Source organism: Mesoplodon bidens, assembly GCF_964165515.1.
Source record: "Mesoplodon bidens genome assembly, chromosome: 15".
Classification (NCBI taxonomy): domain Eukaryota; kingdom Metazoa; phylum Chordata; class Mammalia; order Artiodactyla; family Ziphiidae; genus Mesoplodon; species Mesoplodon bidens.
This window is the reverse complement of record NC_138171.1, coordinates 66,429,974-66,453,057: the sequence shown is the minus strand read 5'-3', so window position 1 is coordinate 66,453,057 and position 23,084 is coordinate 66,429,974. Positions and strand designations below refer to the sequence as shown.

General features: G+C 63.0%; 1 protein-coding gene across 4 annotated transcripts; it reads left to right on the top strand.

Annotated features, from left to right (window-relative positions):
* Positions 1-1,336: 1,336 nt before the first annotated feature.
* CAPN15 (calpain 15) lies at positions 1,337-22,770 on the top strand. Of its 4 annotated transcripts, none has more exons than XM_081257121.1 (14): positions 1,337-1,603; positions 9,592-9,886; positions 14,470-14,568; positions 15,488-16,916; positions 17,701-17,909; positions 17,998-18,181; positions 18,261-18,484; positions 19,229-19,354; positions 19,440-19,592; positions 19,967-20,128; positions 20,246-20,472; positions 20,669-20,835; positions 20,910-21,088; positions 21,171-22,770. In XM_081257121.1, exons 2-14 carry the CDS (start codon positions 9,705-9,707, stop codon positions 21,346-21,348), a joined length of 3,519 nt encoding a protein of 1,172 aa, XP_081113247.1. In that variant the 5' UTR covers positions 1,337-1,603; positions 9,592-9,704; the 3' UTR covers positions 21,349-22,770. The 4 variants fall into 4 exon arrangements, with proteins under 4 accessions (XP_081113247.1, XP_081113249.1, XP_081113248.1 ...); XM_081257123.1 differs by having other exon boundaries at positions 21,175-21,302; XM_081257122.1 differs by lacking the exon at positions 14,470-14,568.
* Positions 22,771-23,084: the final 314 nt, after the last annotated feature.

Here is a 23,084-nt window from a genome sequence, read left to right as displayed (position 1 = left end):
GCTGTGGACACCGGTTCTGGCCCAATCACCCCAGGCAGTGCAGACGGAAGGGGGCTGGGAAGGAAAGGGACTTGTGGTCACTGAGCCACCACTAGGAGTCGGCCCTTGACTCCGTCCTCTAGTGATTCTGCAGCCACCAGGCCTTGGTCAGAGGCCTGTCATTGTCACCTTCGTGCAGGTGAGGAAGCTGGAGGTGGGCTGAGTCCCCAGAGGCACTCAGGAAGCAGCTCTGTCTCGGCTGTCTGAGCCCAAGCACCTACGATTGGGACGTGGGTGTCCTGGCTGCAGCATCTGGAGAGTAAGATGGAGGTTTTCCAGGAGCATTGAGCGCTGTCCCTGAAGGTCCTACTGACTGGACGCTGGAGCAGACATTACCTAACCTCCCCTTGCAAAACTCCTCTCCATCTGGAGGCAGAATTGGACCACAACCACTCTCCTTAAACCTGTCTTAGCTCAGGGGCCTTGCTTCCGTGTCTCCTGCATGGGCCGTGCCTTCTCAGGATCCCCACGCGCCCCTAAATACCAGGGTCCCTGGAGCTCCGCCCTCAGCATCCCCACTCCCCGCTGTGGCTTCTCCGTGCTTCGGTTGTGCCTGGTAAACCGCTGACACCAAAGCGCTTTCAGCAGGTCCTGCTGCCTCCACAGCCTCTAGGCGACAGAGGGACCTCCGGCTGCCCAAAGGGCAGGGAGCGGCCGCCCCTGAGGAGGCTCTTTGCGAATGGGGGCGGATTCTGCTCAGAGGCTCCCCGCACACCACACCGGCTTCCTTCCTGCCAGGCGCCAGACTGCGCCTCCCTCCGTCCTCCCAGCGGCGCGGGGATGCTGGTTTCCCCGGTGGCCGAGGAGAAACGGGGGCTCAGACAAGCAACGTGCCCAAGTGACACTGAGTGGCGCGGCCTTGGGTCAGCCCAGGTCGGTCCCAGCGAACCGGCGCTTCGGACCATGAAGCGTTGGCGGGGACCCGAGGAAGCACACAAGTCCAGAAGGACCCCGTGAGGGAGCTGGCGGGTCTGCGGGCACCGCAGACCTCAGGGGCCCGAGAGAGGTCAGCGGCTGCAGCTCCGCGCCTACCTGCACGGCAACCGGAAGCACCGCTACCGGGGAGGTCCCGCCCCTTCCTCCAGGCGGGGCGTTCTGGGAGTTGTAGTCCCGGCCCCGTCGAGGCCTCCTTCAGCACGCAGCGCCGCCCGGGACCGGGCTCGGCCACCTCCCTGGGCGCTCCGGGAAGTCGGAGAGCGCCAGTCGAGGCGGCTACTGGCCATCTTTCCGGACTCCGCCTCCCGGCCTGCCTCGCGCGCCGCGCCGCCTTGTGGGAGTGGTAGTCCGGGCGCGGGATTCACAGCGCCGCGTGCGCCCCGGGCGCGCCGTAGCCGCGGGGCCCCGGCAGGGCGCTACGCTACGGAGGCGGCGCAGGGCGCTGCGCGGGACGGGTCGGGCCGGGTCGGTGCGCTCGCCCGCTCCGCCACTCAGCGCGGGAGGCCGTCGGGGCAGCGCGCCGGCGGCAGAGGGCCCGCCCGCCCTCCGAGAACAAGTTGTGGGCCGGCCGGCGCAGGCGAGCGAGCCCGGGCCGCGGGGACTGAGGAGGCGCCGCGGGTTTGCGGAGGTGAGTCCCGCTCCTGGGCCAGGCCAGGGCCGGGGGCGCGGCCTGGACCCCCGAGGGGCCGTGGCCGACGGGTGGCGCCTCCTGGGCATTGGCCGGTCCCTGCCGGGCTGGGGGCGCTGCTGGAGAGGGGAGCCGGCGGGACCTCGAGCAGGGGGAGACCAGCCCAGGGTGCTAAGGACACGGGAGGCGGCCTCAGCCCCTCCTGCCCTTGAGTGCCCTTACCTCCGGGCAGTGTCCCGGCCCCGGCGACGTTAGGGGATGTGTCCCGGGGCGGCCCCGTGGAGTGGGGGAGCAGGCGCGCGCCCTGTGTGCCCACTGGCCACCAACCACACTTCCTCCTCCCGTCCCTCTCTTGCTGGCGCTGGAGCGAACCGAAAAGTTACCCATGGTGGCCCTGAGAATGTTTGCTAGGCTGCCGGCCGAGCCAGCTCTTTCTGTTGCCCACAGGAGGGGCCCTTCTGATCCTGACCAGTGCAGCCTTGTTGTGTGGTCAAGTGGCCCTGACTGGGCTGGCTGTCGGGACCCCTTAACACACACGAATTTGTGACCGGACTCCAGTCAGCAGGACCCCAGTGAGGCCAGGCCTGGGAGTTTGGGGTCCTGTGGCTCGGAGCCATGGCGTCCTGTGAGGGAAACGGGCTCAGTTGGGTGCTTGGTAGTTCCGAGCTCTTCCTGGGAGCCCCTCCTTTGGAGATCCCAGAGCTCCTCCCTCCCAGAGGCTGGGGGGAGGGGGTAAGTCGATCCTTCTACTTCTGACTGCTTTTCTCAAATGTGGGGAGAGAGGTAGTGTTTCCCTGGCCCAAGTTGCAGAAGGAGGGCCCCAGATGGATGGGGAGCCTGAGAGCCACTACTCTGCAGCCTGGCTGGTGGGAGCAGGTCTTGGAGAGGCCAGCTCAGCCTGGCCTTGGTGTTGAGCTTCTCTTACTTCCTCTCAGGTCGTTCTGCTCCCGGGAGGAGCACCCCTCTTTTCTTCTGCATCTGAAACTCTCTAGAGCTGCTTCCCGTGAGCAGCCAGGCTGGTGACCTCGTGACCTACTGAGAGCCAGGCTTAAGCCCCGCTGGGCCCAAAGCTCAGTGATTGCACAGCTTTAGACAGGGACCTTCGGTCTCGGATCTTGTGTCTCTGCTTTAAGACCCCCCAGACCACAGGCTCTGAGAGCAGGAAGTGGCTGGGCCCTCCGATCCTGCATCCGGAGGATGGCTCCAAACCCCTCTGCCCTTCTTGACGGGGTACCCTTGCTGTCAGGCCCTGCATGAAATTCTCTGGGCCCCTGTCTCTCAGGTAGCACTCTACTAAGCCCCACTTTACAGACCCGGAGGCCGAGGCTGAGGGGCAGCCGTGGCTGTTGGGGAGGGTTGGATGGGGCTGCACATCCAGGTCTCTGATCCACGAGGATGCCTTTCAGCCTCTTCCTTCCACCACTGGCGGTTTGTTTTTTATACATGGAGTTGGGAAGAAGGACTCTGCTGTCCTAAAAATTCTCTGAAACCACAGATGTTTTCACCGGCCTGAGCTGGTTGGTGAAGAGCCTAAGTGGTGCGGCCCAGACCCTGACCAAGGGTTCTCCGTGGGCTCCGGGTCAGCTGGCTCCTCACTCTGCTCTTTTGCCTGGACTGCCTCAGGCCCTCCCACCCGGCACCCACAGGAGCATCCCAAAGCAGGAATATGGTTGTGTCTCTCTTGCCTAATCCCTTCTGCCAAGTTCGCAGGCAGGGACCACTCCCCCCCACCCCCTGTCCCGCTCTGCCGAGAATGCCCAGCAGGCCTGTGGTATCCCTTTGGCTGTCCCCAGCTTCCCCTGTGCCCAGCACTGCCCCATTCGCACCAAGGCAGGGTGGTCAGGGAGCATCCTCTGTCAGCTGCTCGCTGGCAGGCAGCTCTGGTGACCCAGCTCTGAACTCGGAGGGGAACTCCGGGGTTGGAGGGGGAGGCATCCAGAATGGCCCCTCTCAGCCTCTCATGGATGAGGAAGAGTCACTGGCCTCCACCTTCTTTGAATGAGCTGGAAGGAGGCTGTGGGTGGAGTTCGGGCTTGGAGACCTGCCCAGCCACACCCTGTCATCCTGGGTTACTCTGCAGATGGCTGTGCTGGTGCTGCTAGGACAGTGCAGGGAGCCCGGGGCTGTGGGAGAGCAGCATGGGGCCTCCCGATGCCTGCAGGATGTGCTGTCCCTCCAGTAAGGACTTGTCTGGGGCACCCAGGGTGGACTCGCACAAGACCGAGTGGGACACACGGCCTCACTGCCTGTCCTGGCAGCACCATCTCGCTTGAGCAACTGCTCCACACCCTGCTGTCTGCTTCCCTGAGGTCAAAGGCTGCAACCCCCTTTCCCTGGTGGCCAGGCTGGGGGACGTGCCTGGATGGTGCTGCAAAATATCAGAAGGAAAATAGGTTGATAGCTGCTGTTGACGAGAGTCATGGTGTCTTTGCCCCGAGGAAGGCATCCATGGCTTCTCCTCCTCTGGGTCGTCTTGGCCCAAGGCCAGGGCAGGGGATGTCCTCCCACACCCGGCCCCCCCACATCCACACTGCTAGGACCTCCTGCCCCTCCCCCCACAGAAGGGGAAAGGCCGCGTGTTTAGAGCCCCTGCAGCTCCTGAAAAGGTGCCTCCCTTTGGGGTGAGCTGGAGGCTCCAGTGCCCTCACTGTGAGGTGGCTCTGCCACGCTCAAGGCCCGAGGTCACTGGGCTGCCCGGGCCAGGGCTGCTCCTGCTGCCACTTGGCGAACAGAAATGTGGCAGAGTGCCAAAACCAAGCACACTCACCATCAGACGGCACTGAGCTCGTGAACTAGAAACGAGGTCCTGGTGGCATCCCTGATTCCCTGACAATAATTTCCTTTTTCACGACGTACGACTGAGGCAGGTACGACTCCAAAGACAGAGGACACGCCGTGACCCTGTCCCCTCTGGGAGGCAGCCCAGACCCCCGCGGCTTGTCCTCCAGCCTCCGTGCTGGCGAGCTGCCCCTCACCCATGGGTTTGATTTTGAGGGGCCTGTCTTCGCTCCTCCCTCCCCAGAAAGCAGGGGCCCTAGAAGCAGAGCAAATCCCACCTGACACCTGCTGGTCATTTATGTGACCAGTACCAGTGGGGCCCTGAGTTCTGGCCTGTGGCTGGATGTTTCAGGGCTGAGGTGCTGGACAGGCCGAGAAGTCCAGAAACGCCAGCAGAGCGGCCACCTTAGAGTGTGTGCAGGCAGGGATCTGGGACTCCAGCATTTCTCCCCAAGTTGGATGACAGGGAGTGCTCATTACCATTTTGTTCCTGGACCTGGTTCTTAGGGGCGTTGTTAGCAATTTTCAGCAGAACCTCCACAGTCTCCTCTCAGAGGTTGACGATGCTGTTGTGGGGTTCTGGCCCAGCTGGTGGGGGGGGCGCATCTGGGCCTCACAGCACTCCTAGAAAGGACTGGCAGGGGGACATGTGCCCTGTGGGCAGTTGGAGTGGCCAGGTGGTTCCAGGACCTGGGTCCAGATGAGTCTCAGTGGCTACTGGCTACTTGCCCAGAGCCCTGCCCCACCTGGGCACCTTTCCCTGGTGGCCCCAACCATGGGCAGAGCCAGGCTGAGGGAGGCCTTGTTCCCTATGGCCCTGGCTGGCCTAAAGGTAGTTGTGGCCTTGGACCAGGTAGCGAGGAGCAGTTGAATCAGGCCATGCCCCTGGGGCCTCCAACCTCTGGGTGAGGGACAGATGCAGCTTCTAAAGGGACATAGTCCCTGGCCAGTTCCCATGGGAGTGTTTCCTTGGGGCAGCGGAGGTGGGACGGCCTCTGTGTGGCCTTCGCCTCGGAGTTGGCCCCGGTCTCGGGGTGGCAGGCAGAGCCATGTGGCTGGTCGACACCGCTCTCCAGCGGACTCTGGCTCCTGCAGATAAGCCTGGGGGCTGGGGCTGCTGCTCCAGGGGCCAGAGTCCAGACCATCCCAGGAGAGGGACAGGGCATGCCCTCTGGGTGGATGTGCTCTTGGCAAACCTGCCACGAAGCCTCACCTCCCAAAGCAGAGCCCAGGCACGAGCACCGTGGATTTGTACGGCTGCAGTGGAGCGGTGTGGGCACCCCCCTCAGAACCCTGGTCCTCACAGCCCTGCAGGCCGCCATGCCCCTGAAGCTTGGGGCTGTGGTCCCGGCATTCTGGGCACACTGCAAGGCAGACATGTCTCCTGGACTGTGTCTGTTGTCCCTTTGGTGCTCCCCAGGTAGAGCCACCACGTCCCCAGTGGCCCAGCCCCTAACTCTGCACCCCACTGCCCTCCCACCTTGCGGGTTTGGGCCCCTGAGCTGCTGATATGGGCGCCTGACCCCTCGAGGGTGGCCGTGGGAGGATGCTGTCCCACCCGTGCTGGGACAGGGGCCTCATGGCATGGGTGGGGGGTGTTGTCCCAGCCTGGTTTCTGGAAGGGATGTAGGTGGGTTCATTCACTGTCCTGGCCTGTCCCTCCCTCAGGCAGGAGTACCAGGCTTCACGTCTCGTGGGTGCAGCGGGGGCACCCGGGCACAGGGAGCAATGCTCTGGGAAAGCCTGGGGTCCCCTCACGGCTGCTCTCCCTCCATGCCCTGTCTGGGCTGGTTTGGGGCGGCCTGTTGGAGTTGCTGCAGTTGTGAAAGCACTGTCGTTATGAGATGAGATTTAACGAGACTTCCGCCCGGGGCCCTGGGTGGGAGGTGGTGTGCAGTTGGCACGTGGCAAACCAGCCAGGCGTCGGGCACGTACACCGTGAACACGGCTGGGCGAAGCGTGTACACGCATGTGGAAGCATCATCAGGCGGCCGGTGTCTACAGAGCCTGGCTGACCCACGGGACTCTGGTGCCCTGTGTGTGCGCCCCGCAGGCTAGCGGGGGCAGCCTGTGCTGCTGCCCACAGGACTCACGGGAGCTCCCGGAGCATTGGGGGTACAGGGAGTAAGGATCCCGCGCCTCCCCGCCCTGGACGTGGGGTTCAGCCTCTGCCAGGTGTTGGCTCAACCCTAGTCCTCAGTCGGGTAACCCGCCGCGGGAAGTGCCCCGAGGGCAGTGGGACGAGGTGAGCTGGGTGAGGCCGTGGGGCGTCACCCCCGGGACCCGGCTTGCCACCACCAAGACAGGCACGTCCCACGCAGAGAGAGTCCTGAGGAGGCGTCACCCTCGTCCGGCCCTTCATGCCCTTGTCACTCTGGGGGCGGGTGGGGGGCTGCCATAGCCCTGTGCTTGCACCTCCTGAGGCCAGGTCTAGGCCACCATCCCGCTCAGATCTGGGGAAGCAGTTCCCGAACGAGGGCAAGGAAGCACTGGCTTGGTCTGGGCAGTGGGATAGGCACACCCACCCTTCGGGCCCTCGGGAGGCTGGCAGCGTCTGAGCCCAGGCTTCTGCCGGGAGACGCGATTCTGTTGCAGTGTTCCTGAGAGAGAGCAGCCAGGGAGCGGCCCTGGGCAGTGCCATCGGGGCCCAGGTGGCCTGGGCACCGGTGAGTGAGTGAAGGACGCAAGAAGGCATGGATGAAAGGACCTGACTCGGGGCGGGGGCGCAGGGCCTGGGCCAGGCAGCCAGGGCTCCCCATCACCCCGGCGGGCCGAGCAGGGTGTGGGGGTGTTGGTGCTGCCATCCCCAGAACTCCCCAGAGAGGCCCTTCCAGGTCACCCTCCCCCAACCCTCTTGACTGCAGGGTCGGAGTTTCCTGAAGGTGTGTCGGGAGGCTGGCACGTGGGGTACAGCTGCTGCTGGGCTTGGGTGCAGAGCTGGCCCCGCTTGGTGCCTCGTGTGCTGATCACATGCGGTACCCCAAGTGTCTGTGACAGGCCTGAGCGCTCAGTCCCCCGAGGCTAAGAGCATCAGTGCAGAGCAGGCGGGTCCTCACAGGACCTTGGTGCTCCTTCCTCCCAGCGAGCCAGGCCCACAGGCCCCCGGGAGGTGCAGGGCTGTGTCCTCACTCTTCCCTCGGCTCTACCTGCATCAGGCACACGTGATGCCAGCCCTGACCCGGCTGCAGGTGGACTGTCTACCCCCACCTGTCCTTTGTTCTCACAGTGGACACCGGCCTGGACCCAGGCTTGAGTAGTCTTGCTCCATGGACACCTTTCACTGGGCTCAGCTTCAGCTCAAGCCCTCACCTGCTCCGGATTTGGCTGTGAAAGGGGAGTGTCAGAAACGCTTGGGCTCTTTTCCCACGAAGGGTTCCTATGTGGAGTGGGATTCAGGAGCCTGGGGGCTCTTCTAGTTGTTGTGGTGGCCGACTCGTAATCATGGGAGAGGCAGGTGTCTTGAGTGACCCTGCTTGAGGTGGCCGTGACCACTGGGAGTGTGCTCTAGCACAGCCCAGTACGGAAACCTTGGGCAAGCATGGCTGCTGCCCCTGGAGTGTGGCCCATCTTCGTGGAGGTGAGCATCAACCACAGTAGAGGAAGGACCTCAACTCAACATAGGTGGTACGTGGTTCACGCGGGTTTCATCCTGATTCCAAACGGACCTGGCAGCACATTGGACGTGTTGGGTGTTGTAACACGTGCTACAGAGATTCCGTTTACCTGTCCTGCCTTTCCTTCGTGGCTGTCGGAGGGTTAGAAATGACACCTGAGGCTCATGTGATGCTCCCACTGGACGGCACTCCTGTCAGCAGGAGCCTCAGCCCTTCAGGGTCCAGGTGGGCAGTGTCGGCTTTAAAGGCCACTGGGGCCTCTGCCCCCACCGTCAGCTCTGGTCGTACTGAGCAGGGGAGGCCTGAGTGGTAAGTGACTTTGGGGATCTCCAGGCCTTTCGGGCCCTACGCTGCTCTATCCTGTCCATGTCCCTTGGAGGAAAGGGTCCAGGTGAACGGTATTGCTACAGGGGCCTCAGCTGGCCTGACTGAAGCTGTTATGGGGCCGGGGCCCCGACTTCTCCCACCCCTCCAGCCTCCAGAGCTGTGTGGGCTGCTAGCCACTCAGGTGTGGGCATCCCCACCCGTGTCCCCTGGATGCAGCATGGACCAGTGCTTCAGAGGCCTGGGCGCCCTCCAGCCTGCCTTTGTGCAAGGACGCGTCCACCATTTCCACCCCTGCTGCTGGCCCCTGTGTCCAAGGGACTTGTTTGGAAGCTGGGAGAAGGGTGTCATTGGGTGACAGTGGACCTGGGGGTGGGGGCAGGGCTGCTGGTCACCTCTTTGGCCAAAAAGCCAATTGGACACCCACCTTGGCCCAGCGCCTGGCCCAGGCATCTTTCCTGAACCTGACTGGAACTTGCCTTATTTGAAATGAGATGCACCTGGCCTCCCATTTCAGGGCGGATGCTCTTGGGCCCATTGGCCTCCCCGTGGAAGGTGGGCAGCCTCCCGGGTCCCTCCCTGGTCACCCATCTCTGGGTGGGGGGAGCTGTCCTTCCAGAAGGGCCATGGTTGGTGACTGCACCTCCCTGTGACTTTGGACGCCACCCAGTGCCCCTCCCAGAGGCCGTCCTGCCAGGGCTCGCCTGCCCCGCTGGGCTCTCTTCCCTTGTTTTTCTTTTCTCCGGCTAAATATCCACTAAATTTTTTTTTTTGGCGGTACGCAGGCCTCTCACTGCTGTGGCCTCTCCCGTTGCGGAGCACAGGCTCGGGACGCGCAGGCTCAGCAGCCATGGCTCACGGGCCCAGCCGCTCCACGGCATGTGGGATCTTCCCGGACCGGGGCACGAACCCGTGTCCCCTGCATCGGCAGGCGGACTCTCAACCACTGCGCCACCAGGGAAGCCCTAAGTCATTTCTTTTAAGGCTGATACCCTTTTGGCCAGCGACCGTGGCACAGCCGCTCCTCCCCTGTGGGAGCAGAGAGGGGGTGCCACTCCAGGGCAGAGGCGAGCTGTGTGCTGGGGCTGCAGCCCTGTTGGGACCCTGGCTGTGGGGACCCCTACTTTGGGCTCTCCTTTGCCACCCCAAGGCCACTTGTGTGCTGGGAACCTCCCTGGGCTCCTGGGGGGCTTGGTGCCTGTGAATCACGCTGTCTCTTCTCTCTCTTTATTCTCTGTGTCATTTCTGTTGTTGTTGTGTGACTCGGACCAGCCCGGCCGCCCTGTCTCCTGCGTGGGTGCCCTCCTCCATGCTCCACCTCGCCAGCCGCCGCCGGCCACATGTGACCAGGCCCGGCTCTCAGCGTGGCCACTGTCGCAGGGGCCATGGGGAGCTCCGCCTCCTCGCTGGCCACTGAGACCGAGTCGGACCACGGCTTCCCCAGGGGACTGCCCTACCCAGGGCCCCCGGCAGCGGCCGGCTGGTGTAGGAGCGGCCCTGGGGGGCCTGTCTGGGGCAACACCCTGGTCCCCCAGCAGCACCAGCCCCCACGCCCCCGGGCCCGAAGGTAAGAAGGTGGAGACGGCGTGGCCCCAAGGGACCCTGAGGGGCGGGTGCTGCTGTCAGGTGCCCCTTCCTCGGCAGAGGGACTTTCAGAGAAGTGGGGTCCCTGTTCCTTAGGGTCCTCTGGCGACTCACATCCCCCCCCAGACACCTGAGAGGCTCAGGGGTTGCTCACTCAGTAGAGAAGGCCCGGGATGCCAGCCCCTCCTGGAGCCGGGCTGCAGGTCTTGCCTGGCTGGTCGGAGGTGGTTGGGACGGGACCCTTGCAGCCCACCTTGAGCCCGGGGCTTGCTTGTCTGCTGGAGCTGGAGCTTCTTGCTGGGTGGGAAGGGGCAGGGGCACAGCATGCACCGAGAATGCTGGCTTGCTTCCCATGGGATATGGGGGGCACTGCCCTGGCCCCCCACCCGTGCGTGGACACCCTGCTCTGATGTGGCTGCCTGCAAGGGAGCAGAGGGGGGCGTGGGTCCCCGCTGGCAAGGCTGCACACGCCAGCTCCCACCAGCTGCAGCCTTGGCTGCACTCAGACCCGCCCAGGCTGCCCTGGATCACCTGGAGAGCTTCCCCTTGGGGTGCTGGTGTGACGGGGGTGGGGCAGCCCGGGCACTGTGCCCCCTGCTCACGTCTGGGTGGGTTGGGCTCCGACGTCAGCCACGCACACACTGACGCCCCTGCCTTTGCCCCGTCCTTCGGCCTCACTGGAGGGAGAGGTACCTGGTGCACAGCAGACACTCAGGGTCCACGGACCTCCAGCCAGAGGTAGCTTCACTCTTCTGGGCCCCTACGCCTGGACTTAGTGGGTCGCAGACACCCTCCTCCGTCTCCCGAAGGCCCCTGCCAGCCGCCCTTGGCTGTCACTTCTCTCAGACACAGCTCACTTGTGCAGGACAGTTTCCTGGTGTCTGTGGGCCCCACGCACGTCCTGAGCTCACCGTCTAGGTGGCCAGCAGGCGTGTGGGAGCAGGACCCGCCTCCTGGGAGGCTTCAGGGGCAGTATGAGTGGTCTTGTCTGAGTTACCCTAGTGGATGGAGTCATGAGGGCTTGAGGTCCAGAGGGATGTGCTGGGAAGCAGACGGTGGCCGGGACCAGGAGTTAGCAAATCGCCTCAGTTCACTTGTTACAGTGACGTGCTTTATTGGGGTGTAACGTAACCCACCGCCAGATCCTCCGCTCCTAAGCGTGTGCCTCAGTGGTTTTAGTCCACGTGTGCGGTTGTGCAGCCATCAGCACAATCCAGTTTCACAGCATCTCCAAGACCCCATCTCCTGCCCATTTGCAGTCACTTCCCACCCCCTGGAAATCACTCATCCACTTTCGGTCTCTGTGGATTTGCCACAGAGACCAGAAGTGGACATTTTACGTTTTACGTCAAGGGAATCACACCTTTGTGTCTGCCTCTCTCACCGAGCATTGTGTTCTCTGGGCTCAGCCGCGGTGTAGTATCAGTGCTTCACTCCTTTTATGGCTGAATGATGCTCCACTGTGTGGAGTTTATCTGCTTATTAGTTGATGGACATTTGGGTTCTTTGCCCATGGATTTTATGAATCTGCTGCCGTGAACATTTGTACCGGTTTTTGCATGGACGTGTGTTTTCACTTCTCTTGGGTAGATACACAGAAGTGAGTTGCTCGTGTTTATTGTAAGTTTATGTTTAACTTTCTGAGAAACCGCCAGCCTGTTTTCCACAGTGGCTGCAGTGTTTCCCATCCCCACCAGCCAGGCAGGGAGGGTTCTGCTTTCTCCCCACCCTCCCAATGCTGTTACCGCCCGCGGTTCTGATCCTGGCCTCCTGGTGGTTTGAGGTGGTCGCTCATGCTGGTTTGATCAGCTTATCCCCAGTGGCTGGTGCACCTCTTCACGCCTTTCTCCATGCACACGTGTCATTTTATGTCTGCGTATTTATGTCCTCAGGATAAATCGCCAGGGGTAGAATTACTGGGTTGGGGGGCGGGGGGGGGGTGCGGCGAGCAGCAGAGGTGGCAACCCTGTGCCCCAGCGCATGTGTGCCCGTTGGATCTTGGCTCACGCTGACCAGCCAGCGGCCTGGGCGGGCAGCGTCCTCTCTCACTCTCTGGCCACCCGCCAGGCCTCTCCGCAGGCTGGCGCATCCGGCCTGGCACTCCAGGCAGGTACTGTCTGCCCCTGGGAGCAAGTTGTGGGAAGAGCTGCCAGTGACCTTGAGGAATCCAGACACCCAGCACGGACACTAGAAGGAGCGGCACGGGCGGGCTGGGCGCCACAGATGCAGGAAGAGGGGCAGAAAGGCCGGCTGCCAGGACCCCTCCCCACACCCATACCTGGACACGTGGATATGCAGCTGCGGACGGTCCGGCTGACTCTTCCCCTGCTCTCATGGGCCCCGGGCATTGTGTGGACACCCGCCGCACGCAGCCCATCCTTCACTGAAGAGCCTCCAGGTCTGGGCATGACACCCACCCCCAAGCCATGCCAGGAGCCGCGAGGCCTTGAGGAGTAACGGGCATCCACCACCTACGAGCTCGGGCCTCCCCTGGGGACACAGAGGCGGAGAGGACAGCCCAAGGCTGGCTAAGGATGACCTTAGAGGGAGGGGCCCACGTGCACCTCAGAACCAGCAGGGGATCAGGTGGCCACATCCTGCCTGGGAGCCGGGGCTTGGGTCTGCTGGCCTGACCGAGCAGGGTCCCTGAGTGGGGACAACACTTACTCCTCTCAGCGTTTTTGGGGAGGAAAAGGCCGTCCCCAGGCTCCTGCAGACCCTGCATGTCCCAGGCCCTTCCATCACCTCCCTTTTGAATTGGAGCTGAGTGTTGCAGCCCCAGAGAATTGAGGGCAAAGCAGGTATTTGGTGTCCATTTCCCACTTGGCTGGCCTTCCTGTCGTGCGTAGTAACGCCCGTGTCCTGGAGTTTGGTATGCTGGTCTCTTCCAGGCTTTGTCTGGTGCTCTGGCCTCACCTCAGACACTCTAGGGATCCAGATCCTGGGTCCCCAGCGCATCAGGGTGGCCGTGAGGGTGACCCTGTGTGTGGAGACCAGAGCAGGGTAGTTGAGGGGGTGGGGGCAAAGGCCCAGGGCTCCTCTGGACACCTGGTCGCTGACCCCAGAGCCACTTCATCTCTGCCCACCTGGTGACGCTGAGGTGCGGACTGAGGTGTGGACCGCAGGGGTCCCTGAGGGAGCATAGCTCCCACTGCCTCCAGGTGTCACCTGCTGTGTGTCCTGGGTGTGGCCTCATGTTCATCCGGCCAAGGGACTGGCCAGCTGTTGGGTCATGAGAGTGGGTGGGACTTGGGCTCTCTCCCCGTCCTGTGTCTGCTCAGCGTGTCTGGGACCACCAGGGGACTGGAACTGAGGGCAGGTGTGTCCTAGGAGGGCCCCAGGCCCACCTGTCCTGTGCTGGGGGCAGGGGCCCGAGTCTTCTCCCTGGACACCCCTGCCAGGATCAGGTGATCCACAAAGGGTCAGACCAGCTCTGCAGGCCAGGTGGGGCACCCAAGGCAAAAGACCATCCTCTGAGCCTGGGGCCCACGTGGAGGCTGCCTGGGATCCAGCGTGTGTGTGCACGTGTGTGTCTGTGTGGGCACACATGTGCCCACGCCTTGACTGTGGGCCCTTCTGTCAGTGGGGAGCAGCAGGGGAGGCTCCAGTCATCTCCAGGCAGATTTCTTAGGCTTTTGGTAGTGCAGAAGCCAAGGCCAAAGCTGACCTGGCCAGGCCCCACCCCCGTGCTGGTCACCCCAGGGCCCGTCCACCCACTTGGGTGCTGTGGGCAGCCTGTGAGTCTCAGCCACACGCCCGAGAAGGCGGCTTCACAGTTTGTTCTGGGCCAGGGAACAGTTGCACTGCTCGGGGGACATTTTTTGTTTGTTTGTTTTAATATTTATTTATTTGGCTGAGCTAGGTCTTAGTTACAGCATGTGGGATCTTTTAGTTGCGGCATGCAGGATCTTTAATTGAGGCATGCGGATCTTTAGTTGCGGCATGCAGGATCTTCAATTGAGGCATGCGGATCTTTAGTTGCGGCATGTGGGATCTAGTTCCCTCACCAGGGATCGAACCCAGGCCCCCTGTATTGGAAGTGTGGAGTCTTAACCACTGCACCACCAGGGAAGTCCCTTGTTTTTTTAGAAGAGGGAAGTTTTCTTTCTTCCTGAAGGATTTGGCACAAACGTACCATAAGAAGCCCAAGCTTCATGCCTTGTTATAAAGAACAGTTGAATTTTCTGCCAAGCAGAGCAGCCACAGTCAGGGTAGGAGACTGTGTGTGTGGAGTGTGGACGCCCCTCGCACCCGGGTTAGTCCTTAAGAGGCGGGTTGCGGGGCCAGCTCTGCCCACCCCAGAGGCTCCCAGAGCCCTGCTCCCAGCCCCCTCCTCAGCCCCCAGGAACCATCAGTCTGCTCTCTGCCTTTGGGTTTGCCCGTCCTGAACATTTCCTGTGGATGGAATCACACCACGCGTGGCCTCTTGTGTCTTTCGGGGCTCGTTGGTGTTGTGTGTTGGTGCTTCGTTCTTCTTGGTTGCCGAATGATATTCCATGTTTCGTTTATCCATTTATTCATTGATTGATACTTGGGTTGTTTACACCTTTTGACTGTTGTAAGCAGGTCTGCCATGAACATGTGTGGATGTGTGTTTGTGAAGAACACCAGTTTTCAATTCTTTGAGCATATACCTAGAGGTGGAATAGCTGGGTCACAATTGTGGTAAGTCTGTTTAACTTTTTGAGGAGCCGTCAAACTGTTTTCCAAAAGCAGCTGTAATATTTTACATTCCCACCAGCAATGTAGGGAAGGCCTGTGGTTTCTCCAGATCCTCGCCAGTGCTGTTACCATCTGCCCTGTTGGGTGTGAGGTGGTACCTTGTACTAGTTTGATTTGCATTTTCCTGATGGCTGCTGGTGCTGAGCATCTTTTCATGGGCTTTTTATGTATCTCTGGGGGAAAGTCTCCTCAAGTCCTCTGCCCATTTTTTTAATAATACTTATTTATTTATTTGGGTGTGCTGGGTCTTAGTTGCAGCATGTGGGATCTTTTAGTTGTGGCGTGCGGGATCTAGTTCCCCAACCAGGGATCGAACCCCAGGTCCCGGCATTGGGAGCACGGAGTCTTAATGACTGGACCACCAGGGAAGTCCCCATCTCTGCCCATTTTTAAAAACAGGTTGTTTGTTGTGTAGTTATAAGAACTTTATATATATTCTGGATACTAGACCCTGATCAGAAATAGATGATGGGCATATATTTTCTCCTGTAGGTTATCTTTTCACTTTCTTCATGGTGTCCTTTGAAGCACGGAAGTTGTTAATTTTGATGAAGTTCTCTTTTTTCCCCTTTGTTTGCCTGTACTTTTGGTGTCATATCTAATAATACCTTGCCAAATCCAAGGCCATGAAGATTTACTCACATTTTCTTCTTCGAAGAGTTTTATAGTTTTCGTTCTTACATTTAGGTCATTGATCCATTTTGAGTTAATTGTTGAATGTGGCATGAGGTAAGGCTCTGGCTCATTCTTTAGCATTTAAACCCAGCTTTCCCAGCACCATTGATTGAAAAGACTGTCTGTTCCCCATTGAATAATCTTGACACCCTTGTCAAAAATCACTGACCGCGGCCTTCCCTTGCAGCCACACGCACTCGCCCGGGCCCATGGCTGCGGTCGGGGAGTGGTCCTGCGCACGCTGCACCTTCCTGAACCCGGCCGGCCAGCGCCAGTGCTCCATCTGCGAGGCCCCACGGCACAAGCCTGACCTCGACCAGATCTTGCGGCTCAGCGTGGAGGAACAGAAGTGGCCCTGCACCCGTTGCACATTCCGCAACCTCCTGGGCAAGGGGGCCTGCGAAGTGTGCGGCTTTGCCCCCGAGCCTGTCCCCGGGGCCTCCCTGCTACCCGTCATCAACGGGGTCCTGCCGGAGCCCAAGGGCAGCTGCAGGGAGGACGCAGGGCCTGCGCGGACGGCAGGGCTGGCGGCCATGGAGCCAGCTGGGGGGCGGCCGGAGGTGGTGGAGGGGGAAGAGGGGGGCACGGCCGCAACCGGGAGTGGCTGGGCCTGCCAGCGCTGCACACTGCACAACACGCCCGTGGCCAGTTCCTGCTCGGCCTGTGGGGGGCCGCGGAAACTCTCGCTGCCCAGGATTCCTCCCGAGGCCCTGGTGGTCCCAGAGGTCGTGGCTCCCGCAGGCTTCCCCGTCATGCCTGCCCCGCCCCAGCCCGGGGAAGGCACCGATGCCAACCCTCCCTCTGCTGCGGACCAGGAGCCCCCCCGGGGGCCACCCTTCAGCCCCTTCTCGCCTACCCTCCAGAACAACCCTGTGCCTCGCAGCCGCCGCGAGGTGCCCCCCCAGCTGCAGCCACTGGTGCCTGAGGCCACCCAGCCCTCGCCCTCTGCCAGCTCCAAGGGGCACCCCCAGGGCCTGGGGCGGACTGCGGCCGGGGCCTCCCGCCTGGCGGAGCTACTATCGGGCAAGCGGCTGAGCTTCCTGGAGGAAGAGGCAGCTGAGGGTGGCACCACGCTGCGCCCACCTGGTCCCGCCAGCCCTGCCCACTGTGAGGCTGGTGGCGCCACACCGGGCAGCGACGTCATTGACCTGGCCGGCGACACCGTGCGCTACACTCCCGCTAGCCCCTCCAGCCCTGACTTCACTACCTGGTCGTGTGCCAAGTGCACGCTCAGGAACCCCACAGCTGCCTCCCGCTGCACGGCATGCGGCTGCTCCAAGCTGCATGGCTTCCAGGAGCACGGCGAGCCTCCCACCCGATGCCCCGACTGCAGCGCGGACAAGCCCGGGCCCTGCTTGGCCCACAAGGCTGGCCACCTCTTTCCCACAGCACCGTCTGAGCGCCTGGGCCAGTGGGCTTGCCCTGCCTGCACCCTACTCAACACTCCCCGAGCCAAGCACTGTGCCGCCTGCCACACCCCCCAGCTCCTGGTGACCCAGCGCCGGGGCGCAGCGCCCCTGAGACGCAGGGAGAGCATGCACGTGGAGAAGCGGCGGCAGACGGACGAGGGCGAGGCCAAGGCCCTATGGGAGAACATTGTGGCCTTCTGCCGGGAGGTGAGGCCCCTCTGCATCGTCTGTCCTTCCCCGCTGTCTCTTCTCCAGCTCGGGGGAGGGTGGGACCCTCTTCCCGAAGCTCAGAGCACCGGCCGGCCCTGAACTTGGGTGGGGCCACCAGGTCACTGCTTGCCTGAGCGTGCTGGGCCCTTCTCCCTCTGTGTCCACAAGGGTCCATGACCCCACAGTCCGTGGTCCTGACCCCTCGGCCCCGCTGTGAGTTCCTGCAGATGGTGGCCCCACAGGGAAGTGGGGACAGGTAGCGGCTTCACGCCAACAGGCAGGCCTGGTGCTTCCCGCAGCCGCAGAAACCCTGCTGAAACTCAGGGTTGGGGTGCCCCTTCATGCCTTCTTCCCTTGGAGCTGCAGGAGGCCTGGGCCCAGGGCATAACCCACCCCCAGGGGCACCTGGAGAGGGTGTCCGTCCCCGCTCATGCTGCTACCCTCTGTCACTGCTGGCAGCCCATCCAGGAGCTTGTGATCTGGCTGCCCTGCCCATCAGGTCCCCCCACTTTTCTTCCTGGGGCCTTTGGTGCAGCGGGCTGTGCAGGGAGGCCACCCAGGCTCCCTGCGACCCATGCCCACCACGCAGCCTACAGGCTGGGCGCTGCACCCTCTCCCTGGGGCTCACATACTTCCCACTGACCTGTTGCCTGGCCAAGCCATCCACAGGGGTCAGGGAGCTACACATGTGCCCACCTCTTCCTCTGGGGCTCAGGCAGCAGGGTGCTCTCTTGGGCAGTGCGTCCAGCCTGACTTGAGCCTGTGGGTGTGGTCTCTGCAGAATGGTGTGAACTTTGTGGATGACAGCTTCCCCCCTGGACCCAAGTCTGTGGGCTTCCCCACGGGCGACAGCGTCCAGCAGCGTGTGCGACAGTGGCTGCGGCCCCATGAGATCAACTGCTCTGTGTTCAGGGACCACAGTACCTCGTGGTCCGTGTTCCACACTCTCCGGCCCTCAGACATCCTTCAGGGGCTCCTGGGGAACTGCTGGTGAGTTTGGGGCACCTACTCGGGGGGTGGGGGGCAGTGGGCGGCAGGCAGGCGGGCCATGTTCTCCGTGAGCCCCAACTTCACGCAGGTTCCTGAGTGCACTGGCAGTGCTGGCCGAGCGGCCGGACCTGGTCGAGCGGGTGATGGTCACACGCAGCCTGTGTGCAGAGGGCGCCTACCAGGTGCGGCTCTGCAAGGATGGCACATGGACAACGGTGCTGGTGGACGACATGCTGCCCTGCGACGAGGCCGGCTTCCTCCTCTTTTCCCAGGTGGCGCCGGCGGGCGCGGGGTGGGCGGCAGGTGTGGGCCGGGCGGCAGCAGGCCTCACAACTCCAGCCCCCCCTGCAGGCTCAGCGCAAGCAGCTGTGGGTGGCCCTCATCGAGAAGGCTCTGGCCAAGCTGCACGGCTCCTACTTTGCCCTCCAGGCCGGGCGCGCCATCGAGGGCCTGGCCACGCTCACCGGCGCCCCCTGTGAGAGCTTGGCCTTGCAGGTCAGCTCCACTAACCCCCGCGAGGAACCAGTTGACACTGACCTCATCTGGGCCAAAATGCTGAGTTCTAAGGAGGCTGGGTAAGAGGGGCGGCCATGCTGGGGCATGGAGTAGTGGGAGAGGCGGGGCCAGCACCCTCTGACCTGTACCACGTCTCACAAGATATCTCGGGCATGGGCTGACCCCAGCTGGAGCCTGGCTCCCCTGCTGCACTGGCTGTCCCACCTGCCCTGGCAGGATAGCAGCAGGCAGGATGCTGTCCGTTGGCCTGTACCTAGAAGGCCCTGTCCTGACTTGGGCCGCTGATGACCATCAGTGTCCTCATGGAGCTGTGTGGAGTGAGCCCCACAGAGGCACCTGGCGGCAGCAGCTGGGGCAGGCGGGTGGGGGGAGCTGGGGGGGCTTCTGAGCCCCAGCACGCATTGGCCAGTGTCTGGGGAGGGTCCCGGACCCCAGGCCTGGGAGAGAGCTCATTGGTGCTAGGATCCTTGCACTCAGCTGTTGCTGGTCAGTTAGGTGGCCCCACCCCTCAGGGAGCCACAGCCCTGAGCTGGCAGGATCAGCTGGCCTCACCAGGCCTCCGAAGGCCCTGGGTCTGCCTGCCCCCAGCCCAAGCCCTCTGAGCTCTTGGGCCAGCACTTTCTGAGTCCCATGTGTCTCACGTGGGTCTCCCAGAGGCAGGGAGGGTCCCCCATCTCGTGCTGCATCTCCCCGGAGGCAGGTCTGGGCCGGCAGGGGTCCCCTGGAGAGTGAGCCCAGCCCCGCATCATTAAGGCCCGTCACTGAGGGGCTCCCCTGTCAGCGGGGCTGCTCTACCTGCACAGGTTCCTCATGGGCGCCTCCTGTGGGGGAGGCAACATGAAGGTGGACGATGCTGCCTATGAGAGCCTGGGCCTGCGCCCCCGCCACGCCTACTCCATCCTGGACGTCCGTGATGTCCAGAGCTCCAGGTACGTGTGGGCGTGTGGATGTGGCAGGGGCGTGGGGGCAGGGGCGTGGGGGCAGGGGCGTGGCCTTCAGCCCTGTGGTCCGCAGGCTCTTGCGCCTTCGTAACCCGTGGGGCCGCTTCTCCTGGAACGGCAGCTGGTCGGACGAGTGGCCTCACTGGCCAGGGCATCTGCGGAGCGAGCTCATGCCGCACGGCAGCAGCGAAGGCGTCTTCTGGATGGAGTACAGCGACTTCATCAGGTACTGGATGCTGGGCAGCCACGTCCAGTGTCGGCCCCATGGCTGCCCTGCTCGCCCCAGTGTATGCGGTATCCTTTCCCGGGGAGCCTGTCCTGTCCTTCCTGCCAACCAGAGGCCTGGTCCATCCTGGAATCCGGGTCAGCACAAGGTTGGGGTGTTTCTGCCAGGGCTCTGTCTGTGGGTCAGCCTTACGGCCTGACGCCCCCTGGTGGTGTCCACAGGCAACAGCCAAGACCAGGGCTTCTGGGACACTGATCCCAAGAGATCCCAATGGGCAGGATGCCTACTGGGGTTACCCTGCCCAGGGATGAGCGCCATGTCTGGAGCGAGGGTGGGGGCTGCTCAGCAGGGCCGTCCTCTCGCTTGCTGCCCAGGTACTTTGACTCCGTGGACATCTGCAAGGTGCACTCGGACTGGCAGGAGGCACGGGTGCAGGGCTGCTTCCCCAGCTCAGCCAGCGGGCCAGTGGGCGTGACGGCCCTCACGGTGCTGGAGCGAGCGTCTCTGGAGTTTGCCCTCTTCCAGGAGGGCAGCAGGTGGGTGGGGGCAGGGCGGCAGGGGTGGGGCCTGGCCAGGGCAGGGTGGGGCGGGGTGGAAGGGGCGGGACAGCTGGGCAGGGCCTGGCCACCCGTGACCCCTGCGGGCCACCGCAGGCGCACGGACTCGGTAGACAGCCACCTCCTGGACCTGTGCGTCTTGGTGTTCCGGGCTTCCTTCGGCAGCGGTGGCCGCCTGAGCCTGGGCCGCCTGCTGGCCCACAGCAAGCGTGCAGTCAAGAAGTTTGTCAACTGCGACGTGATGCTGGAGCCCGGCGAGTATGCTGTGGTGTGCTGTGCCTTCAACCACTGGGGCCCCGCACCGGGCCCACCGGCCGTGCAGGGTGAGCGACCCACGCCTGCCCACACAACCCCCACCCAGGCCCGCTGGTGGGACCCCTGCCCCACCCAGGCCCAGCATGGACCCCCACCCACGCCTTCCGGCCACTCTGCAGGGTAACTGCCCTGCCACACCAGCACAGCCCTGCCTGCACCCAGTGGGGATGTCTGCCCGCTCTCCTCACCCAGTGCCCCCCACAGTCTCCGGCCTCTCAGCGGGGGTCCCACGCGGCACCCCGGAGCCGCCCGGCCACGTGCTGGCCGTGTACAGCTCAAGACTCGTCATGGTGGAGCCCGTGGAGGCCCAGCCGACCACGCTGGCGGATGCCATCATCCTGCTCACGGAGAGCAGGGGCGAGCGGCACGAGGTGGGTGTGGGTCCAGGGGGGAGGGGGAGGGAGGCGGCTGCCCACCCACCCACCCCTGCACTACCTGCACCCAGGGACGTGAGGGCATGACCTGCTACTACCTGACGCACGGCTGGGCGGGGCTTATCGTGGTGGTGGAGAACCGGCACCCCAAGTCTTACCTGCACGTGCAGTGTGACTGCTCAGACAGCTTCAACGTGGTGTCCACGCGTGGCAGCCTGCGCACCCAGGACAGTGTGCCACCCCTGCACAGGTGGGCACCCCCGCACCACCACCCCCGCCACTGCCCCGCGGCCCCCAGCCTCCGCAGGCCCTCATCGGCCCCCCTCCCCCAGGCAGGTCCTGGTGATCCTGTCCCAGCTGGAGGGCAACGCCGGCTTCTCCATCACCCACCGCCTGGCGCACCGCAAGGCGGCCCAGGCCTTCCTCAGTGACTGGACGGCCTCCAAGGGCAGCCACAGCCCCCCACTCACGCCCGAGGTCGCTGGCCTGCATGGGCCCCGGCCGCTGTGACCACCCTGCCCCCACCTGCCTGCCCCCACACGCACTTTACGAGGAAGACCCCAACACAGGATGCTTGAACCAGAATCTCAGGACCCCCACCCAGGGAGCGCCAGCGGCATGGCGCAGCTTCCCCTGGGCCTTCCTTCCTGCCCCTCCCTCCTACCCAGGGCCTCATAGCCACCAAGCAGAATACCTCGAAGCAGCCTCTAGCTCGAGGGAGCTGTGTGCCAGCTCCTCTGACCAGCCCACCTTGAGGTCTGGCTCAGATTGCCAGGGCCAAGGTAAGGCTGCACCTTCCCATGGCCTGGGGCCTCCTGCCTGGGTGAGGCAGCAAAGAGCTCCATTCACAAAACCAAATCTGGGGGGTCAGAGGCCAGGACCCCAGCGTAGGAGCAGGGACCGCCCCTGTTTTGAGGGGTCAGAGAACAGGACCCTGGTGTGAGCAGGGACCACCACCCCCTTATGGGGTCAGGCCAGGACCCCAGATGAGAGCAGGGACCACCCCCATTTTGGGGGGTCAGAGGCCAGGACCTGGGGTGAGCAGGGACCACCCCCCTTGTGGGGTCAGGCCAGGACCCCAGGTGAGAGCAGGGACCACCCCCCCTTGTGGGGTCAGGCCAGAACCCCAGGTGAGAGCAGGGACCCACCCCCTTTGTGGGGCACGAGGTCAGGAGCCTTTTCTCCGCAGTTTGCCCCAGGTCCCATCTCCTTCCAAGCCCTCGTGAGGCAAGCAGGGGTTCCTAGAGTCCCAGCAGTGTCCCAGGAGGCAGGTGCCTGGCGACCATGGGCTCAAGCAGTGGTGGGGAGGGACACTATGCAATTCCTGGAGCGCCAGCCAGGATCGAAGCCATGCCCCAGGCTGGGGTTGGGGCAGTGGGTCAGGTGGTCCTGAGCCCAGGCCCAGCCCTGTGCTTGGTGAGGGGGTTTGTCCTCAGCACCACCTGACCTCTGCTGGGAGGAACAGTCCAGGAGAAATCCTTGGCCAGCCCTGTCCAGGCACATGCAGGGTGTGGCCCTTCCCAGCCCCTCCACACCTCAGAAGCCCAGCGTCCTCCCTTTGGCTGCTCAGCCCTGAGTTCTGTGTTTGCCTGAGGATGACTGAGGCCGGCTTCCTGGGCCGCCTGGCCTCACTGTCCTGCAGCCCCCAGGCAGCGGGTGGCCCAGTCTGTGGCCCCTCACTTCCCATGGGACTTGTGGGGGGTGGGCTTACACCTGGAGAAGCACCCAGAAGCACTAGACTCCCCTTTGGGCCTCCTTTATATTTCTCCTTTTACTCTGAGCTGTGAGTATTTTTAACCCTGTACATACGGCAGCTCTTCTGACACAGAGACTATTTTATCAGTTGTCAGTACCATCCCTGTAGGATGATTCTCCATGGGTGTTTCCCGACTCAGGCTCCGATGGACCAAATAAAAATATTTTGTTTTGTAAGGATTCCTCATCTGTCTCTCCCAGGGGTTCCTGGCCCCTCACCTCTCCTCCAGGGACTGAAGGGCACCAAGGCCCACCTGGTAACAGCTCCTCAGGGTGGCTGAGCCAGTGCCCAGGCCAGCCTCACAGGGAGCCTTTAGGGGTACCCTGTTCACCAGCTGCCTGCATCCCAGGAAGGACTGGGTATCCAGGTAGGACAGAGGCTCAGGCCAGACCCCACAGTGGTTGGCAGACCGGCCCCCACGAAGCGTCAGAAGGACCGTATGTGTGCTCGGCTTTTCCCAGGGAGACATCTGCGTTCAGGGCACCCGTCT

What these genes read in the sequence shown, in the direction of transcription:
- CAPN15 (XM_081257121.1), top strand. Translation starts at nt 9,705, where the DNA reads ATGGGGAGCTCCGCCTCCTCGCTGGCCACTGAGACCGAGTCGGACCAC. An exon ending in CTGAGTTCTAAGGAGGCTGG is followed by an intron (nt 18,485 to 19,228) that starts GTAAGAGGGGCG and finishes CTACCTGCACAG; the next exon opens with GTTCCTCATGGGCGCCTCCT. An exon ending in AGTGTGCCACCCCTGCACAG is followed by an intron (nt 21,089 to 21,170) that starts GTGGGCACCCCC and finishes CCCCTCCCCCAG; the next exon opens with GCAGGTCCTGGTGATCCTGT.